Source organism: Equus asinus, chromosome 16, assembly GCF_041296235.1.
Source record: "Equus asinus isolate D_3611 breed Donkey chromosome 16, EquAss-T2T_v2, whole genome shotgun sequence".
Classification (NCBI taxonomy): domain Eukaryota; kingdom Metazoa; phylum Chordata; class Mammalia; order Perissodactyla; family Equidae; genus Equus; species Equus asinus.
The window spans coordinates 3,971,194-3,996,786 of NC_091805.1; the positions used below are offsets into that span (position 1 = coordinate 3,971,194).

At 44.1% G+C, this 25,593-nt stretch overlaps 2 protein-coding genes across 19 annotated transcripts in view; one reads left to right on the plus strand and one right to left on the minus strand.

Annotated features, from left to right (window-relative positions):
* RAVER2 (ribonucleoprotein, PTB binding 2) overlaps nucleotides 1-16,155 on the plus strand; it is a 94,736-nt gene extending 78,581 nt beyond the window's left edge. For 4 of the 5 annotated variants that reach the window (XM_070486483.1, XM_070486482.1, XM_070486481.1 and 1 more), the window contains exon 12: nucleotides 13,989-16,155. In XM_070486483.1, the coding sequence (XP_070342584.1) occupies nucleotides 13,989-14,135 (147 nt within the window). In that variant the 3' untranslated portion in view covers nucleotides 14,136-16,155. Of the gene's footprint in view, nucleotides 1-1,775; nucleotides 1,905-13,988 lie in introns of those variants that run through there. The other variant, XM_070486488.1, reaches the window with a different exon arrangement.
* The window catches only part of JAK1 (Janus kinase 1), a 122,448-nt gene continuing 113,008 nt past the window's right edge, over nucleotides 16,154-25,593 (minus strand). For all 14 annotated transcript variants that reach the window (XM_044749345.2, XM_044749348.2, XM_044749347.2 and 11 more), the window contains 8 exons: nucleotides 23,362-23,512; nucleotides 23,145-23,239; nucleotides 21,850-22,042; nucleotides 21,031-21,155; nucleotides 20,500-20,672; nucleotides 18,773-18,890; nucleotides 18,303-18,413; nucleotides 16,154-17,557 (listed from right to left, as the gene is read on the minus strand). In XM_044749345.2, the coding sequence (XP_044605280.1) occupies nucleotides 17,462-17,557; nucleotides 18,303-18,413; nucleotides 18,773-18,890; nucleotides 20,500-20,672; nucleotides 21,031-21,155; nucleotides 21,850-22,042; nucleotides 23,145-23,239; nucleotides 23,362-23,512 (1,062 nt within the window). In that variant the 3' untranslated portion in view covers nucleotides 16,154-17,461. The remainder of the gene's footprint in view (nucleotides 17,558-18,302; nucleotides 18,414-18,772; nucleotides 18,891-20,499; nucleotides 20,673-21,030; nucleotides 21,156-21,849; nucleotides 22,043-23,144; nucleotides 23,240-23,361; nucleotides 23,513-25,593) is intronic.

A 25,593-nucleotide genomic window follows, 5' to 3' on the forward strand; every position in this document is an offset into this window, starting at 1 on the left:
TCCCATTTCTCTACTTATTACAATAATTATTGAGAATTGCCATCGAGCTGCAGTTATTAATTTTCTCAAAAGCTGCATTTCCTAAACACTTCAACTGTCATTGAGCAATCTTAAAGCAGAAAGAGATGTAGGTATTTTAAGACTTGCGGTGCACCCCCTCGCAGCGGTCACAGCAGTGGAGTCAGCTGGGTCGTCGTGTTAGTTTGAATGTCCAAGCGGAGTTTGAAGTGCAGGCCCTGAGGGGGAGAGAAATAGGAACATCTGTGTCAGGCGGTGGGAGAAACCTACCTTAAGGGAGAAGGCTTTGAGCCAATTTGTTAAATATTTATTAAACACCTAAATCTAAGATCTAATTATCATCTGTGCAAAATCAGACATGCCTCCCTTTTAGTGAAGTAGGTAAAACAGGTCAGAATTTCTCTTATGCAGCATTTCAGTCTGATGTAGTCATTACTGTGAATAAGGTAAAGAATAACGTCGAGTCATTTCAGCGGTTTCCTGTGCCTGTGTCAGTGCTGGTTTGGGTTCCTCTGACGCCTGCTGGACGTTTGCACAGAGCCGCCCACTGCGCGCCGCTCTCGTGTTGCCCTTGGTTACAGGGGTCTCTCCTGCCGGGGAGCCGACTGCCTGTTCCAGGGGTCAGCCACAGAGCGTGCGAGGGGATGGTGTGAAGAGCCGAGAGGAAACAGTCGAAAGATGAACCACGAGGCCTGGGCGCCGCTCCGTCCTCTCATTGGAGCCCAATGCTGCCACCTCGTGGGCACGGGCTGCAGAGGCTTGCCAGAAAGACGTGTGTGGACTGCGATCATCAGAGTCTTGTGACACACGCTAACTTTATCAAATATATTTTAAAACCTAAACTTAATTTAAACAATAATTGTAGAACCACAGATTTTATGTTAACCCTGAGCAATAACTTGGAAGGTACTTTTAAAAAATGTTTTTTGCTGAGAACTGGAATTAAGGAAAGCCAGCTTTTGAGAGTTATTTAAAGTTGCCTTCATTCCTTTAAAATCTTTGTTTATAGGGGCCGGCCCCCTGGCTGAGTGGTTAAGTTCATGTGCTCAGCTTCGGCGGCCCAGGGTTTTGCCAGTTCGGATTCTGGGTGTGGACATGTCACTGCTCATCAGGCCACGCTGAGGCAGTGTCCCACATGCCATGACTGGAGGGACCCGCAACTAGAATGTACAGCTATGTACTGGGGGGATTTGGGGAGAAAAAGCAGAAAAACAATTTTTAAATCTTTGTTTATAAACCAAATCAGTCTTGTTAATGTTCACAAAGATCAACAGAAGAAGAGTATACAGTATAAATAAATCTGAGGATAGTTTTGAATTGCTGTTCTGACAGTCTAATTTTTCAGAGGATTTTAATATTGTGTTTTGATTTTCTTTAAAGTGCTTACTAAACACTTAGATCTATAATTTGTATAACTTGCTATGCGGAAGCTAGTGAGGTGATCTGATTTTGCTTTTTTTAAATGTGGTCCGTCATCATTTGGAGAATCCGTCTTTAAATTCAAAGTTAGGACAGCATTACTGATATGAAGAAAGGCAAGTAGCTGAGAGGCAAAAGTTAATATGAAAATTGAAAACATCCGTGCATTTGTATGTGCGGAAGAGACACTGGATTATGACATCATTAATGTCACACAGTGAAGCATGTTGGTTTGAAAACATTTTTTAATAACTGGGGAAAAAAATTCTTTCAGTAAAATTTCAGAAATGAATTGTTTGATGCAGAAAAGATAATTGAATTAATTCGTGTTTCTCTAGGTCTGAGGTCTAAACGCTGGACTTGAAACTCTAGGAAAGGCAGGCGAGGGGTTTGCTTCCGATGTTAGAAGAGCTAGTGCCTGCTCGTTTTAGGTTCTCCGTCCGGTCTAACTCCAGAACAGAGACAAGACGTAGAAAACGTAAAGCGGGGCCAAAGGTAAAGGCGAGACAGAGGGGTCCTCAAAAGAAGCCGAATTTTCAGGAAACCAGTTTGATTGTGTATCTGGGGGGACCTGCTAACTGGCTGCATTCCTTGCAGAAGAGGGTTGCTGATAAATATCTGTCATTTGGACTGGTAGCAGGTGACTGTCATCAAATTCATGTCAACAGTGACATATCCCAAAGGAGTCTCCCTAAGGATACTCAGGATTCCATTTTCTCGAATTCTTATGAGAGCTTTTCCTAGCCTTCACTTCAATCATTGGCATGAGCTTAAAAATTAAGCTTAAGAGACATGGTAAAGTATTAAATTTTGGCAGTCAAAAAATGAAATTGTGACATTCTTTTTCTATATTTACATGGAAATAAGAGAAAGTTTACGTTTACCTGAAAATAAAAAGATTTGCTTTGATTGAAGGAAGAAAATATGATTTCTTTTCTTTCTTTCTTTCTTTCTTTCTTTCTTTCTTTCTTTCTTTCTTTCTTTCTTTCTTTCTTTCTTTTCTTTCTTTCTTTCTTTCTTTCTTTCTTTCTTTCTTTCTTTCTTTCTTTCTCTCTTTCTCTCTTTCTCTCTCTCTCTCTCTCTCTCTCTCTTTCCTTCCTTCCTTCCTTTCTTCCTTTCTTTCTCTTTTCTTTCTTTCTTTTCTTTCTTTGTTTTTTTTGGTGAAGATTGGCCCTGAGCTAACATCTGTTGCCAATCTTCCTCTTTTTTTTTCTCCCCAAAGCCCCAGTGCACAGTTGCATATCCTGGTTGTGAGCCCTTCTGGTTCTTCTGTGTGGGATGGCGCCACAGCATGGCTTAAGTGGTGCTGGGCCCACGCCTGGGATCCGAACTGGTGAACCTGGGCCACTGAAGTGGAGTGCATGAACTTAACCACTTGGCCACGGGGTCGGCCTCTGATTTCTTTTTTTAAATCCAAAAATAGCAACTGCATAGTTACAGATGGATTTCATAGTAAATGTGTAACAAAGATTGGATTTTTAAAAATAAGGCAGGTTAGAATAATGGAAAGAACACTGAACTGAGAAAAACTGGTTTGGATTCACAGCTCTAACATTGAATAGCCTTGTGATTTTAGCCAAGTCACGTCACTTATCTGAGCTGCTCCTTCTCCTCGAGTCCGTGGAGGTCAGAATTCCTCCTCTGCCTCTGCGCAGGGCTGGAGTCGTGACCCACTGTAGGGTGCCGTCGTGATTACGTTTATCAGTTGAGAGCTCTCCAGGTGTTCTGTGGCTTGGCTCTTTGGTTGACCTGACTTCCACCTGAATATCAGACGTGCAAGTCAGAACATTACAGCTTCTCTCCGAGTCTTTCCTTCCTCCAGTCTCTCCGAAGCATAAATGCCTGTCAAAAGCGTTTTTGCAGATTTTCAGAGTATTCCACTTTGTTCCTTCTCGCCGGTAGATTCCAGGTAAAGCTTTCAGTCGCGGGTAATCTGTATGCGTTTGCCCGCTTGCCTGTATGGAACAGCGTGGACAGTTCAGTGGCGTCCTGGCGAGACCTGCTAGTCCCTGTCGCCCCACTGCCACATTTCTCATGGAGCTGCTCGTCATCTTTCCAAAGTCCAGGACCACAGAGATCCTTCCCCGTGCGTAACCCTTAGCCTGGCCTTCAGACCCTCCGTGCCTGGGGCCACATGCCTTTGCAGCCTCCTGCTGCTCCTCTCTGCCAGGGACCAGCCCTGTGGCCGGGGGGGCCCCTGCTTTCCTGCCTGTGCTCAGGCGCTTCCTTTCTTCTAGAAGGTCGTTCCCAGTCTCCTCGTGTGCGTGTCTGGCCTCGCCTCCAAATCTCTCCTCAGACGCCATCTCAAACCCTCCTCTCCCGTTCTGCCTTCTCTGCAAAAGCCCCAGCCCTTCATGTTTACTTCTCTTTTGGGGGGTCATCCTCTCCTTCTAGAATTCTGTTTTGTGCTTTTCTAACTTCCCCCTTCTAGGATGTGAGGTCAAGGATGGCACAGTTCAAGTTTCATTCATCTGGATAACCCCATAGCACACAGCCCAGTGACCTCAGTAGTTACTCTATGAACGAGTGGATATCTGTATCCTACAAATAATAAAAGTATTTGCTTGCTTTATACTCTTTCCTTCTTTTGTGGTTTTATTCTCTCTCTTTCTCTCTCTCCCTTTTTTTGGTGAGGAAGATTGGCCCTGAGCTAACATCTGTTGCCCACCTTCCTCTTTTTGCTTGAGGAAGATGGTCCCTGAGCTAACATCTGTGCCAATCTTCTTCTATTTTGTGTGTGGGACGCCACCACAGCGTGACTTGATGAGCAGTGTGTAGGTCCACTCCTGGGATCCGAACCTGCGAACCTTGTGCCGCTGACGTGCAGTACACGAACTTGACCACTGCACCACCGGGCCAGCCCTATTTTCCCTTTTTTGATGTTTCTTTGATACAGACTTATTTCTCCCAGCACACTGAGCTTTGTTTCAGAAATCTTACGTCAACTATCATCATTTCCCATTTAACCCAACAGTGTTTGCACTAAAAGTGCGATATCTTTGACAGAGGGCCTCAGAAGAATTATCCTTCCCCGGTGTCATATGGGCTATCATGACATCCATGTTCATTTCCTCTTCTTACGAATAGTTCCTGCGCTGCTTGGTGAAGCTTTTTGCTGACCTCATACATCTCGGTTGGTTTGTGCTGTGAATGGTGAAGTACCATTGGGCAGTCCTGTGAATGAGAGCATCTCATAAATCTCCCACCTGGCTTCTAAGGATGAAGACAGTACAGAAAGGGAGGAGAAGTCAGGCTGTTGCTTTGCTTTATAGTAAGACATGAAGCATGGATTCTGCGTAGCAGGAAGAACCAGGGCAGGAAGTTGGAAGTGAGATTTCCAGATCCCAGAGGGAGGTCGTTATTGTTTCTCTCCCCTTATCTTTGAAAAATGAATTGGGTTATAAAAGAAGTAGCTTTTCAAAATTAAGCTAACTGATCAGGTAATAAGAAAGAGTCTTTAAGGCTTTGACGGTGTTAGTGGCTGTGGTCCAACAGACAGTAAGGTCAGCAGACCAACAAAGAGACGCAAATGGAGAAGGCAGCTGAGGAGAACAACGAGGAGGCTTCATGGGGAGCAGAGGTCTGTGGGGGAGGCTGCGGCTGAGAGCTGAGCAGGCAGCCCTTCTCTGGGGTGGAATCTTCCTTTCTTACTGAGGTATGGTTGACATATAACATTCTATTAGTTTCAGATGTACGACGTGACTCACTGTTTGTATATATTGCAGAATGGCCACAATAAGTGTAGTTAACATTCCATCACCACACAGTTAACAATTTTTTTTCCTACAATGATAACTTTGAGATGTACTCTATCAACTTTCAAATAGACAATAGAGTAGTATTAACTGTAGTCCCCGTGCTGTGCATTACAGCCTCATGACTCATTCTGTAACTGGAAGTTTGTTTTGACCCTCTTCACCCGTTTCACCACCCTCCCCCAACCCCCGCCTCTGGCAACCATCAGTCTGTTCACTGTATCTATGAGCTCAGTTTTTTAATTTTTTTTTTTTAGATTACACACATGAGTGAGATCATACGGTATTTGTCTTTCTCTGTCGGACTGATTTCACTCAGCATAATGCCCTCAGGGTCCATCCAGCTTGTCCCAAGTGGCAGAATTTCCTTCTTTTTTATGGCCGAATAACATTCCATTGTATATATTTACCACATTTTCTTTATCCGTCCATCCATCAGTGGACACTTAGTTTGCTTCCATATCCTGACTGTTGTAAATAACGCTGCAGTGAACAGGAGGGTACAGATATATTTTCAAGCTAGTGTGTTCGTTTCCTTTGGATAAATACCCAGAGGTGAGGTGGCTGGATCACATGGCAGTTCTATTTTTAATTTTTTGAGGAACCTTCATACTGTTTTCCGTAGTGGCTGCACCAGTTTACATTCCCACCAACAGTGCACAAGGGTTCCCTTTTCTCCCTGTCCTCGCCAACACTCGTTATTTTTTGTTTTGGTGATTATAGCCGTTCTGATGGGTGTGAGATGATAGCTCTCTGTGGTTTTGATTTGCATTTCCCTGATAATTAGCACCTTTTCATGTACCTAAAAATGTATATCTTCTTTGGAAAAATGTGTATTCAGATCCTCTGCCTAGTTTTTAAACCAAATTGTTTGTTTTTCTGCTATTGAGTTCTTTATATATTTTATATTTATATATATTAATCCCTTATCAGATATATGACTTGCAAATATTTTCTCCCATTCCGTAGGTTGCCTTTTCATTTTGTTGATGGTTTCCTTTGCTGTGCAGAAGCTTTCTCATTTGATGTAATCCCATTTATTTATTTTTGCTTTGGTTGCCTTTGCTTTTGGTATTAAATCCAAAAAATCATCACCAAGACTGATATCACGGTGCTTACTGCTTATGTTTTCTTCCAGGAGTTTTATGGTTTTAGGGCTTACATTCAAGTCTTTAATCCAGTTTGAGTTGATTTTTGTGTATGGTGTAAGATAATGGTCCACTTTCGTCTTTTGCATCTGGCTCTCCAGTTTTCCCAAAACCATTTCTTGAAGACTTTTTCCCATTGTATATTCTTGACTCTTTTGTCATAAATTAATTGGCCATATATGCATGGGTTTATATCTGGGCACTCTAATCTGTGTGTCTTGTTTTATGCCAATACCGTATTGTTTTGATTACTATAGCTTTATAATGCAGTTTGAAATCAGGAAGCATGATGCCTCCAGGTTTGTTCTTCTTTTTCAAGATTACTTTGGCTATTGAGGGTCTTTTGTGGTTCCATACAAATTTTAGGATTGTCTTATTTCTGTAAAACATGCCATTGGATTTTGATAGGGATTGTATTGAATCTCTAGATTGCTTTGGGTAGTATGGACATTTTAACAATTCTTCCAGTCCCTGAGCGTGGACTATCTTTCCATTTATGTGTGTCATCTTCGCTTTCTTTCATCAGTGTCTTTTAGTTTTCAGTGTACAGGTCTTTTACTCCTTGGTTAAATTTTTTCCTAGGTATTTTATCCTTTTTGATGCGATTCTAAATGGGATTGTTTTCTTAATTTCTCTTTCTGATAGTTTATTGTTAGTGTAGAGAAACGCTACAGATTTCTGTATATGATTTTGTATCCTGCAACTTTATTGAACTTGTTTATTAGTTCTAACAGGTTTTGGTGGAGTCTTTAGGGTTTTCTATATAAAATCCATCATCAAAATTTCTATATAAAATCTGTCATCTGCAACTAGTGACAGTTTTACTTCTTCTTTTCTGATTTGGATGCCTTTTATTTCTTTTTCTTACCTTATTGCTCTGGCTAAGACTTCTAATAATATGTTGGATAAAAGTGATGAGGGCAGGCATCTTTATCTTACTCCTGATATTTGTAGAAAAGCTTTTGGCTCTTCACCGTTAAGTATGATATTAGCTGTGGGCTTGTTATATATGGCCTTTATTACATTCAGGGCCATTCCCTCTTTACCCACTTGTTGAGATATTTTTTAATCATAAATTGATGTTGAATTTTGTCAGATCCTTTTTCTGCATCTATTGAGATAATCATGAGTTTTATCTTTTATTTTGTTGACGTGGCATATCACGTTGACTGATTTGTAGATGTTGAATTACCCTAGCAGCTTGGAATCTCACTTGATCATGGTGTCTGATCTTTGTAATGTATTGTTGAATTTGGGTTGCTAGTGTTTTGTTGAGGATTTTTGCCTTTGTTTGTCAGGGATATTGGCCTGTAGTTTTATTTCCTTGTGGTGTCTTTGTCTGATTTTGGTATTGGAGTAATAATGCTGGCCTCATAAAATGAGTTCGGAAGCATTCCCTCCTCTTCAATTTTTGGAAGAGTTTGAGAAGGATTGGTATCAACTCTTTGAATGTTTGGTAGAATTCACCAGTGAAGCCATCTGGTCTTGGATTTGTCTTTGTTAGGAAGTTTTTGATTACTGCTTCAATCTTCTTACTAGTAATTTGTTCAGATTTTCTATTTCTTCATGATTCATCTTGGTAGGTTGGTTGTTTCTAGGAATTTATCCATTTCTTCTAGGTTGTGTAATTGGTTGGCATGTAACTGTTCACAGTGGTGTCTATGATCTTTTGTATTTCTGTGGTATCAGTTGTAACGTCTCCTCTTTCATTTATAACTTTCTGTCCCCCCTTTTTTTGGAAGTCTAATTTATGGTTTGTCTAGTTTGTGTTTTCCAGAAACCAGTGCTTAGTCTTATTGATCTTTTCTATTGTCTTTTTAGTCTCTATTTCATTTATTTCTGCTTTGGTCTTAGTTTCAGTAGTCTCCCTTTATCTGCAGTTTCACTTTCCTTGATTGCAGTTTCCTGTGGTCAACTACAGTTCAAAATGTTAAATGGAAAATTCCAGAAATAAACAATTTACAACTCTTAAATTGCATGCCATTCTGAGTAGCGTGATGAAATCTCGCACTGTCCCATTTGGGACATGAATCATCCTTTTTTCCAGCATATCCATGCTGTATATGCCACCCGCTGATTAGTCACTTAGTAGCCATCTCGGTAGCAGATCGACTGTTGCAGAATTGCAGTGCTTGTGTTCAAGTAACCCTTACTTTACTTAATGATGGCCCCATAGCACAAGAGTAGTGATGCTGAAATTTAGGTATGCCAAAGAGAAGCCATTAAAAAAAATACTTCCTTTAAATGAGAGGGTGAAAGTTTAGGTTGCTGAAGTTGCTAAGAACAGTAAGAACAGAACTTCTATCTGAAATTGTGAAGAAGGAAAAAGAAATTCATGCTAGTTTTGCTCTCATGCCTCAAATATGAATGTATAGAAAAAAATGTGTATATAGGGTTTGGTACTACTGAGGTTTCAGGCATCCACTGCGGGTCTTGGGGTGTATCCCTCAGGGATAAGGGGGGCTACTGTATTTCCTTCCTTCTGCTACCTTTGGACTCAATTTGTTCTTTTTCTAGGTCCTCCAGGTATAAAGTTAGGTTGTTTATTTGAGGTTCTTCTTTTTTCTTCATGCAGGCATTTATCAGTATAAACTTCCCTCTTAGAACTGCTTTTGCTGCATCTCATAAGTTTTGGTATGTTGTGTTTCTATTTTCACTTGTCTCAAGATAATTTTTGATTTCTTTTGAATTCTTCTTTGACCCATTGATCATGTTGTTTAATTTCCACATTTTTGTGAACTTCCCAGTTTTCTTCTTCTGATTAATTTCTAGTTCCATACCACGTAGCCAGAAAAGATGTTTGATATGGTTTCATTCTTAAACTTATTAAGACTTTTTTTGTGGCCTAACATATGATCTATCCTGGAGAATGTTCCATGTGCACTTGAGAAGAAGGTGTATTCTGTTGCTGTTCAATAGAATGTTCTGTATATGACTCTTAGGTCTTTCTGGTCTAACATATTGTTTATGTTCAATGTTTTCTTACTGACTTTCTGCCTGAATGATCTTATTGTTGGAAGTGGAGTATTGAAGTCTCCTGCTATTATTGTATTGCTGTCTCTTTCTCCCTTCAGAACTGTTAATATTTGCTTTATCTACTTAGGCTCCTAATGTTGTAGCATAAATATTTACAATTGTAATATCCCCTTGATTAGTTGACCTCTCATATATAATGACCTTATTTCTTGTTACATTCTTTGGCTTAAATTTATTTTGTCTCATGTAAGTATGGCTACCCTTGCTTTCTTTTGGTTTCTATTTGCATGAAATATCTTTTTCCATCCCTTCACTTTCAGCTGACATATGTCCTTTAAGCTGAGGTTTCTTATACCCAGCATATAGTTGGGTTTTGATTTTTATCCATTCAGCCACTCTGGGTCTTTTGAGTGGAGAATTTAGTCCATTTACATTTCAAGTAATTATTGATAGGTATGGACTTAATATTGCCATTTTGTTAATTTCTAGTTGTTTTATAAATCCTCTGTTCCTTTCTTCTTCTCTTTGTGGGTGGATGATTTTCTATAGTGCTAGGCTGTGACTCCTTTCTCTTTTATATATCCACCATAGGCCTTTGCTTTGCGGTTACTGTGGGGCTTACATAAAACAACTTATATTTTTAGCAGTCTGTTTTAAGCTGATGATAACTAAATTTGAAATGCATACAAAAGCTCTCCCAACCCATTTTATATTTTTGATGTCACAATTTGCAACTTTTTACATTGTGTATCCATGAGCAAGTGATTGTATAGTTATTTCTATTACTTTTGTGTTTGAACTTTCATTACTACATTTATAAGTGGTTTACCCACTGCCATTATTCTCGATTTAAATATATATTTACCTTTACCAATGTTTTATACTTTCATGTTTTCCTACTACTAATTAACATCCTTTCATTTCAGCTTGAAGAGCTCCCTTGAACATTTCATGTAAGGCTAGTCTAGTGGCGATGAACTCTTCAGATTTTGCTTGTTTGGAAAACTCTTGTTCTTCCTTCCATTCTGAAGGAGAACTTTGCTGGGTAGAGTATTTTTGGTCGGCAGTTTTTTTCTTTCAGCACTTTAAATATATCATCCTTTTCTTTTCTGGCCTTCAAGGTTTCTGCTGAAAAATCTGTTGCTTTTCTCTTGCTGCTTGCAAGATTCTCTCCTTGTCTTTAATATATGACAATTTAATTATAATGTGTCTCAATGTGCCTCTGGATTCATCTTGTTTGGTTGTCTCTAGGCTTTGTGGATTTGGATGTCTCCAGATTAGGGAAGTTTTCAGCTATTTATTTGAATAAGCTTTCTGTCCCCTACCCCCTTCCTTCTGAGATCCCTATAATGTGTATATTTGTCCTTTGGATGGTGTCTCCTAAGTCCCGTAAGCTATCTTCACTCTTTTTACAACTGTGATTGGATGAATTCCACTGACCTGTCTTTGAGTTCACTGATCCTTTCTTCTGATTGATCTGATCTGCTCTTGAACCCTTCCAGTGAAACTGAGTTCAGTGATTGTATTCTTCAGCTCTGTGATTTCTGTTTGATACTTTAAAAATATTTTCTGTCTCTGTGGAAATTCTTACTTTGCTCATGGATTACTTACCTGAGCTCCATGAGCATCTTTTCGACCATTATCTCTATCAGGTGAATCACTTATCTCTGTTTCCCTAAGATCTACTTCTGTATATTTATCCTTTTCCCCCTGGAATGTAATCCTCTATTTCTTCTTTTTCCATGACTCTGTATTGGTTTCTGCATGTTAGATAAAATAGCCACTTTTCCCTGTCTTCACAGAATGGACTCATGTAGGAGATGAACCTTGTCGATCAGCTCTGCTTGAGCACCTAGCTGCCTCTCAAACTTCTGTGATTGTCCAAGCCTCCTCCTTTGTTTTTAGTGGCTCCCAGTAGTTGAGGCTGTGCTAAGACCCATCAGTTTTCCAAAGGGGAGAACAGCAGTCAGCATCCAGACGCAGGCTGCTGAGAACCTGGACCCTCAGGCAGAGCTGGGCAAGTGTGCACTTCGACTCCTTCCAGGGAGAAACAGAGATGGGCATTTCTGCCTGTTCCATTGGGCCGGGCCTGGGTGTGTAGCCAAGGCAGGCAGGGGGAGGGAGGGTGCCCCTGCACCCATTAAGAAATTCTTGTTGGCTACAGTCCTGTGGGACTCATGAATGCAAGCCCCATTGTATCAGAATCAAGCAAGCAGGTGGCCATCTCTTGAGTGGCAGCCACAGAAGCTGGGGCACAAGCGTGTGTACAAGCTTCTTCTAGGGAGATACTAGTGACTTGGAGTGGGTTGGAAGAAGGTGGGAGGTCCTCCAGCTTCCCAGGTTTCTGGAGGAGATCACAGCCAGCCCCTGGGGCCCGCTAGATTAGAAGCCTGGCCCTCAGGCAGCAGCTTTTAAAGCATGCAGACAACCTCTTTCAGAGAAGGACTGAGGGTGAGGGAACTTGCCTGTTCCCGAGAAGATAGCTGCAGTGAGCGCTCATGCACCCAAAACAATACCTTGTTTGGGGGCTGGCCCAGTGGTGTAGTGGTTAAGTTCATGCGCTCTGCTTTGGTGGCCCAGGGGTCTGTGCATTCAGATCCCGGTCATGGACCTACATGGTGACTCATCAAGCCATGCTGTGGCGGTGTCCCACAAACAAAATAGAGGACGATTGGCACAGATGTTAGCTCAGTCTTCCTCAAGCAAAAAGAGGAAGAGTGGCAACAGATGTTTGCTCAGGGCCAATCTTGCTCACTGGAAAAAAATTAAAAAAGAATAGCTTGTTTGGAGCAGCCCTGATGGTCTAGTGGTTAAAGTTCAGTGCTCACCACTTCAGCTGCCTGGGTTTTCTTCTCAGTCGTGGAACTACACCACTGGTCTGTCAGCTGTTATGCTGTGGTAATGGCTCACACTGAAGAACTTGAATGACTTACAGCCAGGATATACAACCACACACAGGGGCTTTGGGGAGGACAAAAAACAAAAAAAAGAGGAAGATTGGCAACAGATGTTAGGTCAGGGTGAATCTTTCCCTGCAAAAAAAAAAGGGGGCTTGTTTGCGTGCTAGTCTTGTGGGCTTCATGGATGCAAGCCACACTGGCTTTCAGAGCTAGGTGTTGGGGGAGCCTGTCCCTCCAGTGGGAGTCCTAGAAGTTGGGGTACTAGATGTGGAGTCTACACCCTTCACTCTTCAGGGAGAAGCTAGAAGTTGGCCGTTCCATCACGGTTTAATGGTGCTGTGCCAGGGGTTGAGTTTATGGCAAGCGTGTCTCAGCCTTTCCTATCTGTCTTGACGTGGGTATTTTCTCATTTGTCCAATGTGTTGGAGTCACTCAGCTAGTTTCCAGATCTCTTCCAGTGGGAATTGCTCCATATGTAGCTGTACATTTGGTGCGCTCATGGGAGGAGGGGAGCTCAGGAGCCTCCCAGGTCGCCATCTTGGTTGACTCCTCCTTAATCCCTCTTAACATGGATGATTGAGAGCTACTTTATCCACCAGGAGTTGTGACAGACTCATCTTTCCCTCTGAAGTTGATCAGCATTTTTATTTATTTTTTGCTGAGGAAGATTCACCCTCAGCTAGCATCTGTTGCCAATCTTCCTCTTTACTTGCTTGAGAAAGATGCACCCTGAGCTAACGTCTGTGCCAGTCTTCCTCTACTTTGTATGTGGGTCACCACCACAGCATGGCTGATGAGTGGTGTAGGTCTGCACCCAGGGACCGAACCCACAAACCCAGGCTGCCAAAGCAAAGTATGCTAAACTTATCCGCTAAGCCACAGGCCTGGCCCTGACCCCCATTTTTAAAACTGTGACCACTGTTGGTTCAAAATCCATTGTAATTTTAATTGTAATGTGAGAAGGCTCTTCTGCATTGCTGGAAGCTTTCCTTAGGAGTCCTTTCTACAGTCTTGTATATTAAGTTATATAATTTTGCTTCAGCAAGCTTGGCACATATCATATTTGTAAAAGCTAAAACTAAGGGATTAGGAAATCATGGGGTTGTGCTACACATTCTGATTCACTGTATTGATTACTGTGACTACTTATGAGGACCATTTTGGCCATTCTAATAAATACTTCCAGATCAGAATCTCTGGAAAAGTACCTGAAAATCTGTATTTTAACATGGTTTCCAGGTGATCATCCTGTAGATTAAAGTTTGAGTTCACATTAGTCTCTAGAATGTATTATTGTTTTCAGTGACATCATTTGTCAATTTTTATACCTATTACTTTCTTGCTACTTTTACTAGACAGATCTGACATCTCATTTGATACGCAGCTCAGTTTCTTTGTCACTCTCCTTCCTCAGAGGAACACTGACATCCGGTACTGATATTCTGATTCAGTGGGGGTTAACTATTTGCAAACAGCAGAAGCAACTAGAATCTTTTTTTTTTTTTTTTTTTTACTTTCCCCAACACATCGGGGGAGAGAGACTACTCGAAGCTGGTTTGTATTTTGTAAAAGTTCCACAAGTGATTCTGATATAGAAATTTAAAAAAAAAACTAATTTGTTTTAACAAAGGAATTTGTGTAATTTTTGGATGACTTGGTTATTTATCTTGCTATTCTGTTTTTACAGAACACCTTTTCTTGTAAACATGTTTAACGAATAAACCAGTTTTAATTTCGATTGTAGTATTAGTTGTGATTTCTTTTTCTCCCAGGTGTCATCTTTGAGAAATGAAAAGCGAGGCTCATCGTATCTCATCTCTTCCCCAGAAGGTGGCGCAGTGGGGTTTGTTGACCAGCATTCTCAGGGCACAGGAGTGTGTTACATGGAAACCTACTTAAAAAAGAAGCGAGTGTACTGAGTTACGTTCTCTCCTTACAACCTCGGAAGGTTCTCTGCAGAATCTCTGCTGGTCTTCGCTGCCTTAACGACATTCAGACTAGCCATATCCTTTAAATACGGGTTTCTAATTTCCCAGAAGGAACTGTTGTGCAGCAGGCAGAATTGCCAAATAAGAAATGAGTAGCAATAAGAAGAAATATCAAGTGAGGACGTTTTCCACTAGAATTAGATGCATCTTAATCAATGTGATATTAACCTACGGTCCATTGGAGAAATTAATAATATTTCTTGTTTTAGGACTGGGAATAATTTTGACACCATATATAAAAGTTTGAAGCAATAAACGGGAAACAGTCTTGTTTCCTGAGCCTTAGTAGAATGAGTTTCTTAAAAGCCAACGTGCATTTCGACTTACTTTCCCTAGAAGTAATCTCATTTACAGATTTTCAGACCTTTTCCTAGAACTGTGAGAGTGCTGGATGTCCTACATGCAGACTGCATTGTGACCGCCACCCCAGCCACGCGACATAAAACTCAAACACGGAGTGATCGCGAGGGCCGGGCAGACGCCACGACAGACGCTTTACTTTTAATACATCTACCATTTATACCTTTTGTGAAAAACACAAGGTATTTTAAGAAAAGCAGCTTCGGTGATCTAATTAAGGGATTGGCAAACTACACCCTGGGGTCAAATTCAAAGAGTGATGTTTCCATTTTTAAATGGTTGGAGGAAAAAAGAAAATTTATGATTTAAAAATTATATGAAATTCAGATTTCAGTGTCCGTACATAAAGTTTTATTGGAACACCACCATGCTCATTCATTTACATACCGTCTAGGGCTATTTCGTGCTACAATGGCAGAGATGAGTAGCTGTGACAGATGGCAAAGCCTGAATATTTACCATCTAGCCTTTTACAGAGAAAGTTTGCCAACGCTCATCTAATAGCAGTAATTCCCTAATCGTTTTACTTCACCTAAAGAAGGACCTTTAACTTTTGCAGCTGACTTCTAAGGCAAGGAACATGGGCTTGTGTGTCTCCTCCTCTAGTGCATCCTAAGGACTAGAAGCGGGCCTGCCATGAGCATCCAGCCCCACTGCACAGTGCAGTGACGCGGTCAGCACCAGCCTGCTGAGCGGGTCTTCTGGAGGAACGGTATTTATAAGTGTTTTGAGCTAATAAGCGATACCTCACTCTCTGCTTTGTCTCTTATTCTTTTGTAGTGAATTAGGCTGAAAAACGATCAGCCATTTAACCCAACTTACTTCTGAAAGAATTGTGTTTATTGCAGATAACTTCTGAGATCACCGTCTCCTCAAGACCTTGGTATTAAATGCATGAGACACCCTGTGCCACCTAGAAATTTCTAAGCTTGTTCCTTGTTATGAGACTGTAATTGATGATATGGAATTTAGGGGTCCCGATGATCCTAGTCTTTTTGAAATCAGATCATTAAATAACTTGTGACTTAGGGACTTATTATTTTTGCCTATGACATAGGGTATCTATCCTGTTTTAATTAGGAAGTTTAAAATTGGTACTCACATGATTTGTAAAGAAAGAATTTTACTTGGTCTAATTTATTGCATGTGTTAACCTCTGTTGGAAGATGACAGCTAGGCAGTTGAACTAAGAGAATTTCTAAGCTGTGACCCAGCAGATGCATAATGGATCCGCCCTGCTCTCTACTCCCCCTTCCCACTCTCCTGTTGCATTGAGCCTCTTCAGTGCTTGGTCACACCTCCGTGACAGTACAAACAGAAGAAAGGGAAGCTGGTGACTTTTAAATCAGAGCTGCCACATGAAAGCAGGAGGAGGCTGAAAGAACGAAAAGGTACTTTGGACCACAGTACACATGGCTCTGCCGTCCATACTGGGCTGTGCCCCTTACCATTGGACGTAACAGATACATACAAATCAAACAGGACCACTACCGACACCCCCCAAAAGGCCATACTGTTATTTTTCTATGTAAATGAATTGTTTGAAATGCTTTGAAAATGAAATCTTAATATTAAAAGGCATATGCATGTGAAGTCTCTAGCATATTTATTTGTAGAAAGAGTAAACAAAGTGCATATAGAGTGGCCACAGGTTCGACACAGACAGATACCTTGGTGATGGAGGGTTACTGAACAAATTTAAATGGCGAGTTTATTGTTGCCACTGAATCAATCCAGAACTTTTTCAGGCTCAAAGTAATGACATCAACAAACAAATGCTAGACAGCATTAACAAAGTTTTTCAGACTCTTGGTCTTAAAGATCTTATGGTTCACATTGAATCAGAGATTAGCTATTTTTGATTACCCAGCTACCTCCAAGCAGAGTGAAAACTGTCTAGTGGATCCTGAACTCCATGTTGCCTCTAAGCTGGGTCTTTTTTCTTTCAAGTTTTGTGCGATCGGGTGATGGTCAAAATCTTGTAGATGGATGGTAAGTACTGAAACTAAGAAAGAACAGTGCAATGGATGTGGTATGTATTCTGATTTGGTTGCATACAGCATCCAAAACCAATGCTGGAACAGCTTGCCCCAAGTGGTATAGAGTTATCAAAGGCTATACACTGACGGTTCTTAAAAGCATGTATGATAGCATCCAGGTTCTTGGAATCACTTCTGATTCAAGGTATACTGTTTAGGAAAGCAAGGGCATAGGCTGAGTTCTCAAGAATTAACATCATGCAGCAAAGTATCTGCTCCACAGCTGTCACCCTGGGTATGACCAGTTTTCTCAAAAATGGGTACCACTGGTCACCCAAGGGGGCAGGAGCTAAGCCACTGGAGAAACAACTCAAAGTTAAGTCCTACTGGTGACGGGAACACACTCATCTTTGTAGAGAAACACTACTACACTAACTGGTATCTAATATTTCAAGAATGCTGGGTCTGTCGCTGTACAGATATTGAAATTTGAGGGCCTGTTAGAGTACTGGCTAAGTCCGTCAATCCTTATGTGCCAGAAAAGTGTTTCAGCTCAACGAGCAGCGGAGAGACAGCGATCACCTTGGGACCATACTTGGGTCAGCTCCTCAGTTTGAAATGCTGATACACAGCTGTGATGGTCAACCAGCCAAACGAAATGGAGAGAGATTCTTTCCCAAAGGAGGAGTGCTTGCTATACTGGGTTGTCATTATTTGTCACTGTTACTGGTGCCAAATTTAAAGAGGAAGTACTTACACATACTGAGCACCACAGTGTGCCTGCACGTGGATACGTACCCGAGTATCTTTTAGACAGAATACAAACGTTCCCATTAAAGAAAAAATGTTTTAAATGGTTTGGGTATTTGTCAGGGGAGGAGGACTTGACACGCGGTGGGATTCAGACGTTACTCGTGCTTATTTTAAAAGCGCTTCAAAGCCCTCAATAAGGTTCTGAAAGGTGGTGCGACTGGATGGCTGGAACTCCCAGCATTTTCTCATAAGCTGATAAACCTGGAAAAAGAAGGAAGAACCAACAATAGTAAAAATGTTGTCAGATTTGGGAGCTTTTAAATTACAGAAACATCAAGAGTCAGAAAATGATTTTGGAATGTAAATGACCTTCCTTACTAAGTAAGACTGGGAAATAAGAGTATTTGAGTAATTTAAAATACAGAAAGTGTGACACAACTATAGTTCCTAAATAATATTTTAACACTTGAGAAACTCATGGGTTAACTGATCTTCCCCAAAATCCAGGTCATTAATTGCCATGAGCCAGCCAGTTCAGGGGTAAAGTTTCAGCTCGGTTTAGACTCAGTTTCCCCGCTGGATGCTTCGCTCTCTGACGCGTGCTCTTCAGTAAGTCTTAAATAGTCTCAACACTTAAAGGCTCCATTCTCTTTAGATACAGAAAGCTGAACAGATGTCACAAATGCTGTTGACGAGTGTGATAAACTTACACACAGAAATACAATTATATGTGTCTGTCACAATGAGGTGGCACCAGACGTGTCCTTTGGGTGCTCACTGTGGTGAGCCTGCTTTCGAAGGAATCCTTGCTTTGACCATCACCTACGGCCATCAACTGCCCTGAGGTGAGTTCTCAGACATCTTATCTCAAATACAGCTTCAGCAAACTGTTTTAAAAAGGAGTTTTCTCCTCTTCCTCCCACCCCTAGTGTCTGGCCGGATAACCCAAGCCATGAAAACATAATAAAAAGTGTTATTCTGTTACTGTGAAGTGGCCTGTAAATACCTCATCTGGACAGTGGGGTGGACAAGGCAGGCGCTTCCCCTCTTTCAGTGTGTTCACGAGCCTCGTCACTGTCATCTGGCCATGAGTGGGGCCTATCATTTTCAGGAACAACTACGTAAAACAAAACCAAACAAAATGTTTTACTTTGCACATATGTATAAACACCAGATAGATTAAGGTGAAATTTCTAGAATTAACTAGAAATTAAAATAGCAATAAAAAGGCTTTTCTCCGTAGTAACTTTAAATGAAAGTCCAAAATCCTTATTTGCTCTCAATGATCAGACTACTCAATGTCTCAGACTCTACCAGCCACTCCCTCCCCTGGTAATGGAAAAGTAACATCTTTGCTTTGCGTGATAATACTGATTGGGTTCCATTTAAGAACTAAACAGAAGGAAACCTACAAAGCAGGGGGACCGACACATTTTAACTGGGTGATGGGTTCAAATGAAGACAAGTGAGACGCACCGCCATGGGACTGGAGTCCGAGTCGCAGTAGGTGAGCAGCTCGTGCAGAGTCACTCCAAAAGACCAGACGTCAGAGGCGATGTAAAATTTACACTGAATCAAACATTCTGGAGCATACCTGAAAGAAAGAGGAGCATGAAATTTCATTTCCTGGGAAGGATAGTCCAACAAACACTACAGAGCAGCTCAGAAAAATGTAATGTTCTATGATGTGTGTGTATTCTCTACGGATCACATACGCTGCTGCAGTGCACACGTGACATACAGAACACCATCCTTTACAGGCTCTCAGTAGCACGTATTTGCTCCAAAATGACAGTGAGACAAGTTGGCACTCTTCGTTTCACAGGGCGAGTCTTCCCCACGGGGAGGAGGAGGCGTATGACAACAGACGCAGCTTTAATCGCCTGCGAGCTCAGCGCTAGTCAGCAGTGACCTCACTGCCCAGTCCTCTTCCAATGTCAGCTGTGTGGGTGAATGATCCCCAACTGCCCAAGCCAGAAACTGGGGCGTCCTTGTATCCAGTTTCCTAAATACTTTTCAAGCCTGCTCACTTCTCTCAAACGCCACTGTCACTATCCTGCCCACTGTCCTAGCGCACATCATCACCGGCTCTGGCTGAATCAGACGCCCTTGCTCCAATCTTGCTTCTCACCATTCCACAGTGACCTTGCTAAAGCAACAGGCCCCCCATCCTCACACCCCACAAAGGCCTCCGGGCTTGGGATGGAGTCCCACGTCCGTAACTCAGCTCCCATTGCTCTGCCTTGGCAGCCCCCAGACCGCCTGCTCCGTGATCCAGCCACACCGAGCTGCCTTCAGCGCCTCGGAAATCCACTGCTCTCGTCTCACTCGTGTCAGGCACACATGCCTTCTACTAACCATCTTTCCAGCCCCCATGAATCTTTGAAGGTTTTATCTTAACAGTCAGGACTTCCAGAAAACCAACCTGAGCCTTTCTACACTTACGTTACCACGACATTGGCTGCCACACCCATTAAACTCTAAACTCAGTCTGTTTGTTCGCCGTCACGTGTCTAGAACCTGGCACAAAGGAGGGCCTGATACATACTTGGTTAACGAGTAAATGAGGGCTCAGGCTCCACGGGTGGGAGAGACCTACGTCGCATCTAGGGAGGGTGCAGCTCAGAGGTGCTGACAGTTTTAGGGGGGTGGAGCGGAGACTTACGCAGCTTCTCCCCTGGACAGTGCTCCAGGCTGAGAGGGGTCAAAGGAGGGTGCGGACTTCTAACCAGATGCTCTGCTGACTCAGGAGAAGATGGCCAAGTCTCCCAGGGATCTTGCTCTGCTCTGTCCAGCATCTCCCTGCATCTGTTCAGTGTCTACTTCCTGCCTGCCCCTCTTCCCACGCACCCTCCAGGCTTCCTCTGCCTGGGTGTGACTGCTCCCGCTGCTGACAGTTTTAAGGGCCGTGCCAGATGAATGCCCTCTCCCGGGAAGCTGGAGATGCTGCGCTGGTTGCATCTCTCCATTCCTTGGAAGATGGTGTCACAAGAAGCTCAGGCATTTCCGTGCGGGTTGCTTTCAGTGAAACAGCCTAAAATGTGTTTCTTGAAGGCAAAAATCAATCAATTCCAAATGTTCTAAGTGCTTTCTAATCTTGACTCATGCAGGAGGAATGAGAGATGTTAACATAGCTGGAAAAGGCTCTCAAAACAGTATGAACGCTGGGAAGCACTGAGGCCGTCTACCTCTGATTCACTTACCAGAACACAGGGCTGTCCCGATCATCCTTGACCGTGTAGTACTCTTTATCCCTCTCGATGGCTTTGGTTAAACCGAAGTCTCCGATTTTCACTTGGTGCTCACTCTCAACGAGGACATTTCTTGCTGCTAAGTCGCGGTGAACGTACTGCTGAGAACCCAGATAGTCCATGCCCTGCGGGAGAGAAGCAGACGCCGAGCACACGGCGAAGGTGAGCGCGGACCACGTCTCGTGTCACTTCCTGACAAAATGTACAAATGGCACCTCATTCACATATCACTGGCTTTTTTCCTTGGTCTTTACTTTTATGTAAGAATAGTAAGACCAAACTGATTCAAAGAAATACACATTAAATCAGCCATATTAACAAATCAATTCACTTTCCTGGTGAAGGCTGACTTTTCATCCAGATCGTGCAGAGCGAAACCAACTCAGCACAATCACTGGCAGCTTCCCGCGTGCAGCCTGTACGCACCCGTCACCTGGACAGAGTGCCTGCTTTTTAATCTTTAACGTCCTTTTTTTTTTTTACCTTACAAATCTGAACGGCGTATTTTAACTGCTGTTTGAGGTTAATTTTGTTTTTATTCTTTGGAAGATATTCCTTAAGGCTTCCGGAAGGCAGAAATTCCATGATGAGCTTAATACCATTTCCTCCTGTTTAGAGAAAAAAGCACCCATCAGTAAGAGGCTGCCCGGAAGGGCGTGTGGGAGTCAAGGGCACAGGACCCGGAGAGGGGACCAGACCTGACCACAGGACCACCGCGGCATCCCAGGCAAGTTCCTCACCCTCTGAAGCACCAAAACCTGGGGGTCCTCAGCGGCAAACAGGGATACTAACGCACCAGCCAAATGGTGATTTTTAAAAATTAGGAGCCTCAGCATTTCACTACCAATTTTAAAGTACAATATGTGAGTACTGTACTGGCTTGTAAAAATGATACACTTGTCAGTGCATATTACTTGCCACCTTGATTTAGACAACTAGATCCGGCCAGTGCTGGGTGAGAACAGGGCCGGGGAGGAGCGGCCATCACGTTCATCTGACCTGAGTGCCCGAGTGCGCATACTGCGTGGGGGCCGTCCAGTGCCCAGTGCGGGTGCGCGGACAGCCTGGAGAGACAATGCTGGAAGCATCCCCGGCTGGGGAGCAGGGCAGGCTGGGCGGCTTCCCTGGGAGCTCCGCAGCCGCTCAGGGATTTGACAGTCCACATGACCATGCAGCCCAGAGCGCGTGGGGGCTGCCGGCCAGCGCATTCAGGTGGCCCAGAAAAGGCGAGGGCACTGCGTGCTCAGCACTGGCCTGATGAGCCCCGACAGTCTTCAAACCAAGCCCACTCTGCACACATACCGTCCTCTGTGCAGATGCCTTTGTACTTCACAATGTTTTCATGGTAGAGGTTCCTTAGGATCTCGATCTCTTTCTTCAGATCAGCTATGTGGTTACCTCCACTCTCAGGCTTCAGGGATTTGACAGCCACCTGCTCCCCAGTATTGTCGCCCTCAGGGTCATACCTGCAGAGCTCGACCTTGCCAAAGTGGCCCTGGAGGGACAGACGCATGTGCTTGATCAGAGAGCCCCAGCCTGGGCCAGCAGGGGCACAGAAGCTGAGGCTTGCTCCTCGTGCTCCTCCCGAGGGCCTGACGCTGCAGGCAGCAGGCGCCTCCCTGGCCTCTCTGTCCTCAGCACAGCCCCCTCCTCTCGGCTCACACAGCCGCTGTACGCTCTGATACTGAGCCACGAGAAGGAAAGTTTCAGGAGATTGCTGAACCGACTCATCAATCCCAGTCTCTACGAAAATGTAACCCAAAAGGAAGGAAGGCTGTTTCTGATCATGGAGGGCAACTGCAGTGCTCTCTGACAGCCCTGGGCCCACAGGGCAGGTACCATGATGTGGCTTCAAAGAACACTGTGTGAGGAGTCTTTAGAAGATGTGGGATTCGATCCCCGCTAGGCCGTTTGATGGTGAGGCTGGCCCATCACATCTTCCGAGCTGGCTGTGGAGGTGCTCAGTGCCCTCGCTAGTCGTACGCTCGGGATGTGGTGGGGAACCAAGGATGCCGGGCCTGTAAAACGCCTCACACGCAGCCTGGTGCACGGCTGATGCTCAAGCCAGACACCATCGGTGTTCACGTAGCAGAACTACAGAAAATCTGCATAAGGACACAAATGCCAGTAGCTTTTCTAGTCACATTACCTGTTAGGAAACTCATTTGAAGTCCAAAGGAAAAGCTGACGTTTTATTTTGGCCTTCTGTCTAGGACATCCATTCCTCATTTGAGCAGCCTCACAGGAACACACGCCCAGGCAAGTCAGAGGCGGGGTCCTTTTAGTCCCACCAAATCTATACCGATCCCCCTAGATCTCTGCCTTACATTCTCTCCTGCCCCTTAGAGAGAAACTGAGCTTCTGGAGGGAGCTAACCGGCGTCCTGCATGCACACAGCCACATGTGCAGGCAGGTGTATGCACGCTGCTCCTGTGCGAGGGTCAGATGCAGAAAGACACACTCTCCCGCAGTACAAATGGCCCGAAGAGAACACAGTAAGATCCTTTCTCTTATGAGCCAGGACCCGGAACAAGAGTGCAGAGAGCAGCTTTACATGCAGAGGTGCTGGGTCAGCAGGGGACCTGGGGGTAACTTGCCTCTCCCAAGTCACGGATCCTTTTTAAGAACCGCTTTTCAAAATGTGTGGGATCCACTTCAGCTGCTGGCTTTCTTTCTGAAACAATGTCTGGATCTAACAGAAGAAAGAAGGGACGGTTAAGAACAAGTGAGTGCCACACACGGGCTCCTCGTTATCCCTGGCCCCCCGAGTGGCTCTCCAGGGCGCTGGCTGATCCCGGTTACACAGCGTCTTACTCTGCTCCTCCAGCTTATTGATGTCTCTCATGATGGCTCGGAAGAAGGGCCTCTGATTAGGGTCATAGTTCATGCAGCGGGTCATCAGGTCAGCCAGCTCCTTACAAGATGGTGTCACTGGCCTGCACCGGCTTTCATAGAACCTCTCTTTCTGTAAAGAAGAGGACCACACGGGAAAAACTGAAGGAACCACCCTGAAGTCTTTTGGCCCCAGGTCAGAGGGAGTACTTCTGACCTGTCAATTCCCAACAGCTCTGCCCAGAGGAAGATTTCATAAACATGTGTGTTACTGTTGCCTTCTTCCAGCCTGGGGACATGCCAGTGACACTAAAATAATCTGAATTCGAGGAGGGCAGCAGTGCACCCCAGTCCAAACGAGCCGTATCCAGTAAAGCCAGCGCAGCCTTTCTGGAATGCAATTTGGCAATATGCGTAAAAATCTTTAGATTCTCCAAACTCTCTGACTCATTAATTCCAATTATTGACTGACTCAGAAATAAATCAGATATAAACAAAGACTTATGTTTAAAGATACTCCCTGCAGAATCAGAACATTACGGATTTTAAAACAACCTAAATGGCAAATATAAAATTAGTTAAATTAGAGTTTAATGAAACAACTCACACTAAATTTCTAAAAATTGTAAGACTTATTTCAATGCATAAGAAAGTACAATATTAAATGAAAAGAACACAGCATATATACTTATATCTAGCATGGTCCCAATTTTGCTTAAAGAAGATACAGACTAGGAAGATGGTATGCCAAAGTGTGAAATACTGGTCAGGAGTGACCACAACGTGGGGATTACCATTTTCTCTTTTCTTTATAGTTCTCTATATTTTCCAAACTTTTGTCAACCGTTTATGACTTCAAAATTCTAAAACAAATAATTGGTGCCACTTTAAAAGATTAAGTGCAATCACCACACTCCAGTTTCCAGTCTTCGGCCGAGCGCCGAGAGTCCTGGTTTCTCTTCCGGTCCTGGTGCGTCCTGGGGGGGGGGGGGCAGGCCCGGGAGGATGAGGAGGAAGAGGGACTGGAACCAAGGAGCTGAGTGCTGCCCGGCCCTGAGTGTCCTCAGCGCCCCTGCCCCAGGGCAGCTGGCAGAAGGCCGTCTACCCCTCTAAGGTACTTGGGAGGAGAGGGAGCCCTCTGATCAAAGGTACAGGCCCCTCCTTATGCTGTCCCGTGTGCTGCTCAGCCCTGGTACACAGCAGGTGCTCAATAAATACTGACAACAAAGGGGACGCTGTTTCATTTCCAAGGAAGGTAAAAATGACTCCCAAAAGTCTTGGCTGAAAATCCCAAACAGCAGATCTGTAGATCTGAGGTCGCCCTGCTGGTTTCAGTGCAACTCCCCTTTCTCACGTCTGACCGTCTCACAGGGCACAGGCCGCTGGGGTAAAGGCACTGCCGCTTCAGCGCTCCTCCGTGCGCCCTCCACTGCCTTCCCGCTGCCGCTCCCTGTTTCAGGCTCGCACCAGAGCCCGGAGCACGTCCATCCCACCACTGCGTCCAGATGAACCCCCCCAAGCCACCCTCCTCTCCTCACTGCCCCACCAATGTCCACATCAGCGCCCAGCAAATGCCGCAGCCTGGAACTCGGGCCCTTGACAATCTGACCCCAGTGACCTCTCCCACCCTACCACCTATCCTGCCTCTCCACACCCAGGCATACGAAGGCACTGCCGCCTCCCTGGGTTCTGATCAGTCCCTCCGGCTGCAAGTGGCGCCTGGGCCTCTAAACACACGAGGCACGTTCCGACAATCAAATCACTGGGCCGGGACCAGTGGTCCTTGCCTGTGGTCGTTACTACTCCCCCTGAGGAGCTGGTCTCCGCTCCTGCAGGGAGATGCAGAGCGGCTCCAGCCTCCGTGTTGCGCACTTCGGCGGAGGTGGCCAGGTGAGTGTCTCAGCGCCCGAAGGAAGAGCAGGGTAACCACCCGCCCTGCGAGCCAGGGCTCCGAGGGCAACGGCACTGTCTGCGGGGTCCTTATCGTTGCTATTCCAGCCCGGCTCTCCTACCACATCCTACACTCAAGGGAGGACAAAGCCTGTGTCTGTTTTGTCGTGAGCCCCCAGCACCGGCCCCTCCTTAGGACAATGCCTGACAGACAGTCGGGACTCAATAAATAGCTGTGTGTTAATTTTGCCGAGTAACAGGCACTTAAAATCTCAGATAAATGATACTTTGGCGACTTACTGAGCATGTATTGCGTGCCTAGAA